We start from the raw sequence: 13,791 nt of genomic DNA on the forward strand, positions 1-13,791 counted from the left end.
GCCTGCACACATGGCCCGGCCGCGCCCAGCGCCCCGCCCCCCGCGCGCGCCGCCGCCCCCGCCAATCGCGAGCGGCGACGCCACGCACCCGCCCCGCGCGGGGGCGGGGCCAGAGAACAACGCGCCGGCGCGTGCGCACTCCACGGCCAACCGGGGCACAGCGCGCGGCCACAGAGCGCCCCGCCCCGCGCCCCCCGGGCAGCGAGCGCTGCGCATGCGCATCGGCGGCGGCGCCTATTCCCCCCCGCCCCTCCGGGCCACGCCCCGTCCTCCTGAGGCCCCGGAGCGGGACGGGGAGATGGGCACGTAGGCGGCACCGTGAGGGGACAACGGCGGGGCACAGAGTGCCCTGGGGGACAGCGACACTGCCCACAGTGCCCCCGGGGGACAGTGACACTGCCCACAGTGCCCTCAGTGCCCCCGGGGGACAGCGACAGTGCCCACAGTGCCCTCAGTGCCCCCAGGGGACAGTGACATTGCCCACAGGGCCCCCGGGGGACGGAGACACTGCCCACAGTGCCTTCAGTGCCCCCGGGGGACAGTGACACTGCCCTTCAGTAATGTTGTTTAAAGACATCTTAAAGAGCAAAATATTACTTGGTATCAGAGTGTGCGCACAGAACCTCAGGCCCTCATGTTGCTGCTCCGGTTCTCAGTGTTTATGACAGTATTACAGCATGGCAGAGGCAATTGTGAACCGGTAATAGCATATATTAGCAAAACTTAATGTAGAGTAGGGATATACAGGAATTCTGAGGTTAAATCCCAGGGTGGTATTGCTTGCTGGGAGGCTGGCCTGCTTCTGAGAAACTCGCCTGAGGAAACACGCTGCAAGTTGGAAAAACACAACAGGTGCTGTGTTTTAAAAGGTCTGGATACTGCATCTGGTGAGGATCTGACAGGAAATACATAGCTGGGAAACTGTGACTTATCCATGGCTGCTCTGGTGTTTGTGACATTGAGCACCATGTGTGGGGAAGGACAGGAAGAGGCAGAACAGGAGCCACAGCTCCCGCGGGGAAGGGCCTGGCAGCAGCGCTCGCTGGCACGGCCAGGTTAAAAACAAGTTATTGATCCTGAGTTACCTTTTAATATTGTAAGCACACTGTCCAGAAATCCTGTGGGGGGTTTGCATCGTTATTAATAACTGCCTGCTCAGGCATTGACTGCCGCAGCCAGACAGCACTCCTATACCAGAGGCCTTACGTAGGCACACATTCCTCATTACTCACCTTATCATGATCCTCCTTCCCCTGGGGAAGTCACAGGCTCTGGCTGTGGGTAGGGATTGCAGCAGCAGCCCTTGCCTGTCAGTGCAGCAGTCCCCTATAGTGCTTTGCTGTGAGAGACTCCAGGAAATGAGAATAGCCAAAGCCATTCAGCCCTTCCTTGCTCTTGTATAATAACACAAAGGCTCTCTCCAGCCTTGCTCTTGTATAATAACACAAAGGCTCTCTCCAGCCTTTACTGATGGGCAGGAGGATTTTCTGTCTACTGATTAGCTTAGCCTTGAAAACTATCACAAATCAGATTGCCAGGCGCGTAATTAAACATAACTAATTCCTTTGCTAACCAGAAAATGCCTCATTCTGTATAACCATTAACTTTTCGATGGTACAAAGCAGTAGGTAATACAAGATCCTGGACACTAAAAGGATATAGGAGGTTTTTAAAATTTATGACCCTGTTCTGAATGGTATCCATTTTATAACTTACTTGGCTATTCAGCTGCTCCTCTGGGATTCTGAACTTCATGTATTATCTATTTATATTGAATTGTTTTGATCTTTGAAAAACAAACTAGCTTCAACTACTAAGGCAAGCTTGAATATGAAACAGTATTTGATTCTGAGATCATGCAATTATCATGTTACGGTCTTTTGAAATGCCCACAGCAAGCTTATAAACATAAAATATAAAGTATCTATGTAAAAATGTAAATTAAAATCCATAAATGATATCCTAAAGTTCTGGAAACAATGTTGAGGCGTGGAGCATTAAGTGATTCATTCTTGGTCCCCAGAATGAAGTCTCTGACTGTCAAGAGTACACAGCTTGTCTGATGCCTCATTGTCTACATGGAAAAGGGTTTAAACTTTCATAACATATAAAGTTTGTGGAATGTTACTTACAGCTTGCATGTTAGTGTGTAAATGGACCTACTCTCAAAATGTTCAATAGACACTGACCCCTTCCTTACTACAACTCTTGATTTGGATGTACACCTGATAGAAAGGAAGAAGACACAAGTGTCTATCAAATGACACTTTACTTATTTTGAGATATATTCTGTTTGTGACATGGCGTATCTTCATGTCCCGTTTTCAATGACTTCAGAGCAATATGCACAGTGGATTAAGGCACAGATTTGTTAATATAAAATTAAACTAATAAATACAGTAATTTTAGTCTGCTATCCTTATAGTATACAAGTATGGAGTAGGATTGAATTCCAACAGTAATAACTTTGTAAATCCCTGGCCATCCACAGCCAGTTTTGTTTTGGACACAGAGTACTTAAAAATTTGTCATGGAAACAGATGTCTGCAGTTAGAAAAAATGCTTCAGAGTAATGCCCATTTTAGACAGCAGAGAAGTAAATTTGAAGACACAAATCTGTAGAAAACCAGGCATCCTTAGCTCTACATTTTTCAAGTCATATAGTGGACTTTTAAAAAATCCTATGTAATACACTTAAAATAATCTGTGTTACAAAGTAACTGGAAAAAATTCTACATAAACAGTGAATGATTCCTTAAGTTATTCACTTTATGCTGAAGGGGTTTTTGATTTTTCATTTTTACAGATTTTAGGAACACAGTAACTGTAGCAAATGTAATGTTCATATTTGTTACAGCTTAAGTTCATTGCTTATATATCCTAACGCCTAGCACAGATTAGTAGCTCAAATTCTTTTAGTTATTTAGACTCTCTTCAAGGTACAAGATTGGAGGATATCAGAAGGCGTGCAGAACGAAACGTAAACACAGGTCAGAGGGACCCAGAACTCAGAACACTGGAAGAACTCCAAAGCCCGAGGAAGAGGAACTGAAGAAGACAGAGGGTCTCATCCACCCCCCAGGCTCAAGTCCTGGGGCAGGACCAGGGGCAGGACTGAGAAACGTGTAAAGTAATGATCGGAGGGGCAATATTATAAAAGCCATGGAAATCAGTGTTCGGGAAGAAGATGTCATCATGTATTCCTAAAAGCCCTAAGCCTGGACATTAAAGAATGTACCTTTTTATCTTATCCCACATTAACTTGGCTCCGAGTCCTGTTTTTGGGTTCACTCACGGCATCACACTAGCAGCAAACTGGCAATTGCTCAGCTGTACCAGCAGTTTTATATAAGGCAATCTCCAAATCTACCATATTTCCACCCAAAAGGATGTACATACTGCTTCTAGTGCAGTTGCAATCTAGGACAACTGTTCATTTCTACTCCTTATTGAAGGCTGTGAATAATGTCTGCTTATGACAGTTTGATTAATAACCAGTATAGAATTAACTGATCCAGTGATTTGCATTCTCTAGACTTTCTTTATGTGACCCTAAGTGCTCCTGGTACCTGAAAATGATAGTGGTATCTTTGTGTTTAAAATGGTAATGCTATCAGCTGCATTCACAGAGGAAGAGGTAAACACACCATCACTGTATCATTTCATAAACCAAGTCCTCGGATTTTGAGCCCAGCTGACCACAGCTGTTAATTCTGACAATCCAGAGGAAAACTCCAGACTAATGCTTAGACACATGTCACTCATGTGACATGACAGTCTTACAAGGCATGTAGATGAACACATTAGCAGTTGTGGTTTGATAGAACTTCTGATCCCAGATTCTATCTACGTGCATTTGCATTTTGCTCGCAATGTGTGTATGTACCCTCATCAGTGATTACACAGTTGAATTTGTTTCATAAATTTCAAATTACAAAATCAAGGAAGAAGCTTCAGAAAAAAGCAAAGCAAGTGCAATTATTCTTATGAATGCAAATTGTTGACATTTTTTTACACAAAACCAATGAGAGGAGCAAGCTTTCTTGTCCACACTTTCATTAGAACATGTTTTAATTATCATAGATTTACTTTTCTGCTTTCCTTCCTACTCTTTGCTTATGCATAGCAAAGTACATCATCACTGAAGTGGACTAATACTGTTGACTTCAACATTTCAGAAATAAGTTGAATATGCTCAAACAGCTATAGAGAAATTGTTCTGCAAGAGCAGCTTTAGCGTTTGTGAAAGACAACTCGGGACTCTCCACTTTTCAGACAGACAACTGCTGTTAAATGGGCCATGTATGGTTTTTCTCAGTTTTCCTGCCAGCATGCCCCAGTGGTAAGCCCTTTAAAACCCAACTAGGAAAAAGAGGATGCTCTTTCCCTCCCTGTCCATGTCATACCAGCTGTCACTAGCACTGAAAGCAGTATCAAATGTGCTAGAGGTTTTCCCTGTACTCATTCATTCAACAGAGGCATTACCAACTCTTGACTTCATAGAGTTTGCTAAAACTAATTCAGAGGTCACTAAAGAGCATGACATATAAACCGGAGGGACAAGATTTATGAAGAGATAGAAAAACCTCTAGAACATAAAGTAAGACATTCAGGCTATTCCATCTAAATAGATTTTGCTAGAAATTCACAATCTTGGTTGCAAATATTTGCATATATATATATATATAATTATTATAGGAATTGTTATTTTCCCTCCCTTTGAAAATTACTATTGCATAAATACACGACATCTTCCAGTTCTGCATCCTTTATGTACATAAATTAATTTCAGGGGTTTGTTAGAAATAAATAAATAACATTTATCTGGGGGAAAAAAATTAATGGTGCCTAATTCCATATGGACTTTGGCCCTCTTCAGGCCACAGTAATCCCAGGTACCATCCATCCGTGGTTTATTTCTTCTCTCCCAAAAAATGCTGCAGCTTGTTCAGAAGCAGGAAGGAACTGTCTGGAGGAAGTTCCAACGGGGCTGTAAATAAGACTACTAACACAAAAATTAAAACAGTAAGAAAATTGTTTATTTTCCAGGCATATAAATTGCTTCAGCTATCACAAAATGACAAACTACATTTTTAAAACCAAGTTAATATAGTACATAATAGCATACCTTCAGTCTTGAGAAACAATAAAGTTTAGTGCAGTGAGACCAAAGAGAATAAATAATTAGGATATCAAGAGAAGTAATTTGTCCTCCACTACCACAGAATCCAGTCTTTTAAAAATACTTAAATCTCTCTTCCTCCTTAGCTTTTAGGAGATGTCGCTTCATGTTTGAGTGTGTGTGCACATGACTGTGCATGTTTGTGTGTATATGTGTAACGATCTTGGGAAGAGGCAGATCAAAAAAGAGTTTATTTATAAGCCTTGTTCCTTATGCTGTGGGAGCACATTGCAAAGTTTAAGTCCCATGTTTGCAAAAGTTCTGTTATGCCTACCCTGGACCACTCCTTTATTTGCCAAGGACTTTACAGCTGTAGTAGAATTTAGAGGGATATCATGACATTCAAGTGCTTAAATCCTGTTTCACAGTGGCTTTGATTATCAGGACAGACTTTGAAATCAAACTCTGCATTCAGTGCATAGCCAGTTGAGCTCCAGGGCAAAGTTATCACCGTGACCTGTTGCTAAATACATGGGGCTGCTGTGTTTTACAACTGCACGAGTTTTTATAACACGGAGCTTTGTTCCTCAGGATGAGTTGCAGCAATGAAATATGAAGGTCAGTGATGTAAATATGGTTGTGGCCAGGAGTGCAACTGATAAAAAAGGGCACAATGTACAGCTAGTTATGGAAAAAACATTTTTGTTTATTGGCAGATTGACCTTCCCTATTAGACACAAGGGCTCTGCTGTGAAGCACTTCCCTTTTCCTCAAGGCAGAAATCAAGTTCCACTTAAGTTTACTGTCATCCAGATGCTAAATCAATGTCAGACAAGTGCTAATTTTGACAGGCCATTTAGGATTTAGTGTAATTCAGACACTAGTTCTGCTTCATCTGGATGCCAATCTTGACAGGGCACTGGGAATTCAGGAAGAACTTACTGTTCCAACTTATATCATATGTTCAGATAGGAAAACTAAATTGTAATTTGACTCTTCAGGTGTGATGCAGTTTTTCACATTGAGAAATCATTACAATTACTTTAATTAAAAGGACTTGAGATATTTCAGAACTTTGTTTCAGCTCTGAGGATAACAAACAATATACAAGGCAGCAGAGAGCTGCAGTAGAGACATTCTAGGCATATTTTCTTTATCTTTTAACAGAATGAAAAAACAGAGCATAAGTGATGTCTCTTACCGTGCATGGGCTTATGAAGGATCCTCAAAATCTTAATTCACTTCTATACAGCAATTGTGTCTTGGGTACTGTTGAGTTTATTGCACACATTGGGACACACAACATTTATCTATATCGATGAATGATGCTGTTTAAGGATAGCTACAGCTAAGGCAAAAGTAATCTCAGCTATCTCATACATTTAAGGGAATTTTCTGTGCAGGTATCCTGTGCATGCATTCATTTGTGTATATCAAATTGACAATAGCGCAAGTGCTGGTTTTGTGCAACTAGAAAGGTGTTCACAAGTGCAAGCACATACACTTTTACATTTTAAAGTTCATATGCCCCCTAGAACTGGCTTACAGTTCTTCATGGTGAATTCTTCAGTTGCTTATGGCTGTAAAGGCAGGTCATGGTTCTTTGCCCTTGGACAAAATTCTACAGCCAGTTTACAATTCCAGATATTTCCAAAACACCCATGAAGAAAATCCCCTTGTATGAAGGCTGATTTCTATAGGCCTTGGTCATGCTAAACTGCCATTCCCAGTTTTGCTTGTATGTACTTACAAACAGGATACTGAATGTTACCACACAATTTTAAATAAATGTTTTCAGTGAAGCCCAATTTAAAGCTTTTCAAATGTATCTTTTAAATAACCAATGAAAAGTAACAAATATCTGTTCACATATATTATTATAATCATTTCATACTTATATGGTATTTATTATCCATCAATATGATGAATAAACATTTATTCCATATAAAATTCCTTACTCTAATAATGCATCTAAATATATTTATTTCTTAAATCAGAAGCATTTGTAACAGTTCTTGACTATTGGAAGCCTTGGTGTTATACACATCTCAGTGCAAAGCAGGCTGTCTGTAATCCCCAATAGTGCACCTCAAATTCTTTTTTAGTATGTTAACATAAGCTGTCCCTAAAATTAACCTTTACTTAAAAGTCATAAAGTAGAACACAACTGATTTCCTCCCTCCAAGGGCTGATGAGTCAGCTTAGACATTATGGGAATATGAGTTCCCAACTGAGCTGTTGTAACCTCTGGGAGATGTCATGAGCAGACAACAGACTGCCTGCGGTTCCATCCAGAATGATCTGAAAAAGAATTTAAAAAATATCTTACTTATTTGAGCATATTCATGTTTTGAAACAATCTAGCATTTCATAATACCTAAGCAGTAGGTTAAAGTTTGGATGTGATCAGTTCCTGGTTTAGGTAAATAGCTAACTAGATAACACAGGATTACTCACAAATATTTGATCATGTGAATAGTGAATGAAGCCTGTGACCCTCCATGTCAATAAAGAGAAGCACATGAGCACTAAGGAATTTGATGTCTAGGTAGGGCAATATGCCTGGGATGTAAATCATCTCGCTCTGTACAGGGAACACTGTCTTAAGAATTCATTACAGATGCTCAAAAAACTGTGAGAAATACAATATATCGTAAAACAACTCATTTGTTATGATAAAGTGGGTTTGGTGCGTAATCTCTGATTTTGACTCATCTGCAGAAAGTAGACAGAGCTGACTAATGCCAGACACAGTACCTGTTTAAAAATTGCTGCTGCCATCTGGCCACCCCTAATTATTTACTAAGAGTTTTAAACTGTTTACAGATGGAATGAAAGCCTGTATTTGTCAGAATATTAAATCTGATTTTCTCTCTTCTCTTTCTTGATATGGCAGCATTTAAGGCCAATCACAAAGTTTTCTTTTCTTCTCTGCTTTGGATGTTATTGATTCCTTCTGGAAAGAATAACAGAAACTCCAACAAAGAAGTTAATTCCTAACTTTTCCTCAGTTTTAATCACTATGAGGTATGTGTGTATTAGATTTATGATTTGGAAACCTTAACAATTGATAAGAATTTAAATTAAATTGACAAGAAGTGTCAAAGATAGCAGTTTTTCAGGAGTTTACTGTGGTGTTGCTGAACACTTGTTCTTTTAAGAATTTTAAAAGAATTTGACTTAAAAATAAAAAGAAAGCTCTTGTAACATTTTAAGTCTTGATAAACCCCAGCAGAGGACAGAGTCCTAATGAAGCTGAGATGGGAAGTGCATGTGTAATGGCCTAGAAAATATCTCCAAAATGAAACATTTGCATGTCTACAAATGCATTTGCATTTCTATGGTATAAGAGACTACTGGCTCTTAACACTAGTAGTCTCCAAAATCCATGGAATTCTTTGCAGATGCACTCAGGACACGCTCTATGTCTTTCCATTCTATGATTTTCTCTTAAGGTCTATGGTTTTGTATGGGGAGACTTCATGGGACTGACCCTAGTCACAGAGTCCAGAATCTCTGAATTCACTCTAATAACTTCCAAGAGAAAATTCCAGAGAGGACATCTCAATCAAAAGAGAAGATTTCTCAGTCAGGATAAAGTTAGGATCCCTCAATGAGAATTTAGTTAGGATACGATATAAGATTGGTGAAGTGCAGTATAAGGAGTAATACATAAGACTTTTCTCTGCCTAGTGACACTGTCATTCTTGTACCTCACAAGTACTTTCCCTGTTTCTTTGTTCCCACTCTGGGATGCAGTTAAATTCCTACAAAATCAGAAAAGGACAAAGGATGGAAATCATAGGAACCACTCCTACCCATGCTATGCTACTACTGTGACTGACATTTCATACTCTGTGAAAGAAATGCCTTGTGTCTTTCAAGGAGTAATTTTTCTTTCTAAAAATTAATGGAGTTGGACTTTAAGAGCCTTCTGCTAATTTTACTGAACATGATGGAACCGTTTCTAAATGTAAGCAAAATGTGTTCCTTGGTAGAAGGACAGAATTTCCTCCTGTTTATGAAGAAAACAGAAAAATGTATCAGAAGCAGTGAGTAAGTTTCAGAGACACCTCAGTCACTCATGGGTCTCAGTAGTGACTTCTAATCACTGCTACCAATGGCACGCTTAGGTTTTGTGGCCCTAAGAAATCCATGCTCTGGCAGGATGATTTTCTGAGCCTGACATAGGTTCTGTGTTTGTGCTGCCAGTGGAAAGAGATGAGCATGCTGCAAGGGTTGCACAGTGTCTGCACTGCAGAACTGTCTATCCAATAATTGTATAATGAATTTACACACATTAGCAGTGCAACTCGGTAGTCCTACAGGCTGAATTTGTAACTGCCTGAAGTCATGGTGCCTAAAAAACAGGAGTCAGAAGACTTCCTACAGCTCACTGACATGGGTCTGCTAACATACAGAAAGTCCCAAGCTGATGGTTCAGATACAGTAGCAAAGTTGGCGGGGGTGGTGAGAAGTCTGACATTATGGTTCTCGTTACAGAACATACCCAGGACTGAAAGAGAGTTGATAGATACTGTATATTGTAAAAGCTGCTAGATCGTGTACATTCCCAATTAAGCCTGGATTTATTAGTGTGTGTAAGTTTTTCCTTTAAGGGTTTAATTTTTAAGATTTTGATAAACTAACACTTAAATAGAAAATAGTTATTAAAGAACTAATGTAGAATTATTTTATGCAAAAGTCATGTTTACTTCTAATGTAGTAAGAGCCTTGCATTTTTGCTTAACTTGCTGAGCATTTTCTAACCTTTAGATAAGGGATATACCTTTTGCAAGTGAAGATGGACTAAGAAAAGAATGAAATTTTTGCAAGTAGATAGGATGTATCTCTTCAAACTGACAATTAACCAGCATTTGACATTCAAGACTGGGAAGTAATTCATCCATAATGAAAGGATACATCACACAAAGCATTTTTATGGAATACAAACAGAGGACCTATATAGCAACAAGGCGTGGAAAGGCGGGATGTAGCATGAATGTGTAATAACCTTTGAAAATATAAGGGTTTTGGTTTTGTAATTCCACCAGAAGTACTTATGGAGGATTATCTCCAGTAAACCTCCAGCACTGAATAAAAAGAAATGTGACTTAATTGATCAGCTTCAATGTTGAGTGAATTTCTTTGAATCAGGACACAGAGCTGGTACGTCATCTTTACCCACAGGGCTCAGGTTCCACTGCTTGCCTACCAGGAGACCATGCTCCCTTACTAGATTATTCCACATGCCTGGCTAAGGGTAATTCTCTGTTTTACTTGTTGAAGTGGATCTACCACACAGCAAGGAATGTCCAAAGAGAGCAAAAATTAAAGGGGAGATTTTCCTTCTGGCCTTTCCCTCAGAAGGGAAAGGACCACTCTTGGTCCAATCAGGGTCATATCAGCATTTTTCTTGCTTTATTTGTTAAATTAAATAGTGAAAAAAATTTCAAATGTGGAATAAAGAATTCTGATGAACTCCCCTCACCGAGACACTACAAAGACAACCGGAGGCAAACATAGTTACACTAACTAGTAGAGATGAGTTAGCAATGAAAGAAATGGAACAAGAGATTTACTTGACTTCGGTCAGTCTAAAAGTTTGCTGTCTAGTCTAAATTCATTTCCACAGCTTACTTTGCAGGCAGACGGAAAAGATACTTTCCAGAGACTTATTGGTTCCATCCACTCTCAAAATCAATGTAAAGATTAATTGTTTTGGTTTTTTCTGCTTAGATTTACAGAGCAATTTGTGGCTAAAAATATTTAAGCTACAACTGGTAAAATATGATCAGCTAAAAATAGCAGGCACTGCAACTTATTCTTTATGGAGTTTATGAAATCAATATCTCTACTGAATGTAATGCAATTCAACTAAGAATTTAAAAAACATGGGAATACATATCTATACTGAATTTGTAAAATTATGAAAATATCTCTACTGTCTTACACATTTCCCTAGCATTAACATCCTGTAGATGTTATATTGAATAATTTTGTGTAAAAAAATCTTACAACAAAGTCTTGCAAACATACCAAATCACTTCAATGTCTACGATGCTTCACTTACTATGTACACCATACTACTTGCTTTCTTCTTCAGTCTCGAGCACTAATTATTATAAAGATAATTACCTATTTTTTCATGTATTTTATAGTGTCATGAAATACATAGCATCACCTAGGGAACTCTGTGAGTTCAGTTTAACAAAAAGGAAATTGCTGTATTCAGAAAACTAGCATTTGGGATTTTGAGACAAAACAGATAGAATGGAATGAAATAAAATAAAATGCAGGCAATACTTTCTAAATTCTTGTATTTCTCGTAAAGAAACAATCACTGAGGACTTATTTTTCTTATGTACTCTTAAGGAGAAGTAATCTCTGAAACAGAGTTACATCAGTAAAAATGACATGCATATACACACTTCAATGAAAATGAAAGCATGAAACCTAAAGATTTAAACAAATGCTCTTAAATATACAGAATCTGTTCTCTTGCATCCAAATGGACATTTCTATGCTGACATTTAAAACTGACCTCATCCTGTTCAAAACGCATGAGGCTTATTTTTCATGGGTTTTTTTGGAAATAGCAGTTTCAGGGACAGGCATATGTAAGATGTGAATGTCTGAAGGTAAAATATGGCTTGGGTACCAGTAACTGAGGATCTGAGAATAATAGAAGTGATTAAGATAAGCAGGATATGCTAGAAGCCATTAAAAAAGCACTTGAAAGAGATTGTTAGAACTGCTGTCAGTAACTGGACATAAATAAAGGACAAATGCTTAAACTAAAAGGTCAAAAATAAAGAGCACTTGACACACTTCAGAGCCTGTCTGATGAATGTCATCTGAATATTTGTATCAGAAGTCTCTGCAAACCAAAATAAATATTCAATCTGCAAATCTGTGCTCCTACATCACTTTGACATTCCCTTTTCCCTCTTTTTTTTATTTTTTTTCCCCAGAAGAACAAAGAGTTCTTATCATCAATAAAGGAGTCAAGCTGTCTCCAGAGTTTCCAAGTTATCAGAAACTCTTCACAAAAATTCAGTACAGACTACTTAGGAATTACAGAGGGAATATCTGGTTATTTGAGAGCAATCTAGTGAGTTCTCTGAGTCAACAGGTTTCCCATTTCCTACATAGAGAAAAGGTATTTTTGAGAAAAATGGTGTCTAAGAGCATCATGCTTTGTTTGGAGCACTGAATCTACCGGAATGTAGTTAAACAACAATCAATAATGGGAACAAGCATTAAACTGCAGCCTATTTGATTAAACAGATTGCAGAAAGAGTCTTGGGGGTCCTGGCAGATGGCAAGTTGAACATGAGTTGGCAGTGCTCTGGCAGCCAGGAGGGCCAATCCTGTCCTGGGGGGCACCAGGCACAGCATCACCAGCCGGGGGAGGGAGGGGATTGTCCTGCTCTGCTCTGCACTGGGCTGGCCTCACCCTGAATATTGTGTGCAGTTTGGGGCTCCACAGTATAAAAAAATCTAAAGCTATTGGATTGTATCAGGAGGAGGTCAACTAAGATGGAGAAAGGCCTCGAGGGGAAGCCATATGAGGAGCAGTTGTGGGCATTTCGTCTGTTCAGCCCAGAGAAGAGGGGACTGAGGGGAGACCTCACTGCAGTTACAACTTCCTTCTGAGGAGAAGGGGCATACACTGATCTCTTCTCTCTGTGGTGACAAGTGGCAGGACCCATGGGAACAGAGTGAAGCTGAGTTGGAGGAAGGTTTAGGTTGGATATCAGGAAAAGACTTTCCACCCAGAGGGTGGTTGGGCACTGAACAGGCTCCCCAGGGAAGTGGTCACAGCATGAGCCTGACAGAGTCCGAGAAGTGTTTGGTCAATGCTCTCAGGCACATGGTGTGACTCTGAGTTCATTTCCTTACAGAAACAGTACTTACAGCCATTACTATATACACAACTTGATTCTTGATTCTTGTTCAATAGTTATTGAAAGGAAGGTTTAAAATATAAGGACCTAGTTGCAGAGGGAAACTAATGCTATGACCACCAACTTAAACATGCCTAATTTAGTCCATCTGTTAGAAAACAAAACATAATTGCCAGCTTCTGTATCCACTGTAGCAGTTTGACACAAGCAAGTGATTTTCCCCAGAAATGTGACTTGTCTGTTGCTAAAATAGAAGAACTTTGAAGTCGAACAGCTGCTTCTGCCTTGCCCTCTCAAAATGTGACCCCAGCCCTGTCGTGACCTGTATTAACAGATGGAATAAGTCATTAATATCTTATATCTTACCTTGTTTTAGTGGAATTTTTCCCTTTGAGAAACCTACATTTTTGTCATGTTGAAGCAAGACAGCAAAATTGGTGTGTAAATACTGCAGATTTCCTAGTGAGGCAGTGGTTATAACTGATCAAGAATAAGTGTTTTAAATGAAGTTAACCACTACATAACAAATATCTTAGTAAACCCATTGTGCTTCAGTCTGTTAGTAACAACTTAAGCATTGAGGTGAATGGACTCATCTTTCATTTACTCAAGGAAAAACTGGTATCTCAACATCTCTAGTAATTTCTACTGAAATATACTGAAGAAACATTTAGATAGAGTTTGATAATACTAAAATTTCTTAAGTCACAGCCTTTTGTCAAAAGAGTATTCCACTGCTCTAAATATATGTAGATACTC

At 39.4% G+C, this 13,791-nt stretch overlaps 1 protein-coding gene across 2 annotated transcripts in view; it reads right to left on the reverse strand.

Annotated features, from left to right (window-relative positions):
• Positions 1–5,050: 5,050 nt before the first annotated feature.
• RANBP3L (RAN binding protein 3 like) overlaps positions 5,051–13,791 on the reverse strand; it is a 34,207-nt gene continuing 25,466 nt past the window's right edge. For both annotated transcript variants that reach the window (XM_071581387.1, XM_071581386.1), the window contains one exon: positions 5,051–7,423. In XM_071581387.1, coding sequence (XP_071437488.1) covers positions 7,380–7,423 — 44 coding nt within the window. In that variant the 3' untranslated portion in view covers positions 5,051–7,379. The remainder of the gene's footprint in view (positions 7,424–13,791) is intronic.

This window comes from Pithys albifrons, chromosome Z (genome assembly GCF_047495875.1).
Source record: "Pithys albifrons albifrons isolate INPA30051 chromosome Z, PitAlb_v1, whole genome shotgun sequence".
Taxonomy (NCBI): Eukaryota; Metazoa; Chordata; class Aves; order Passeriformes; family Thamnophilidae; genus Pithys; species Pithys albifrons.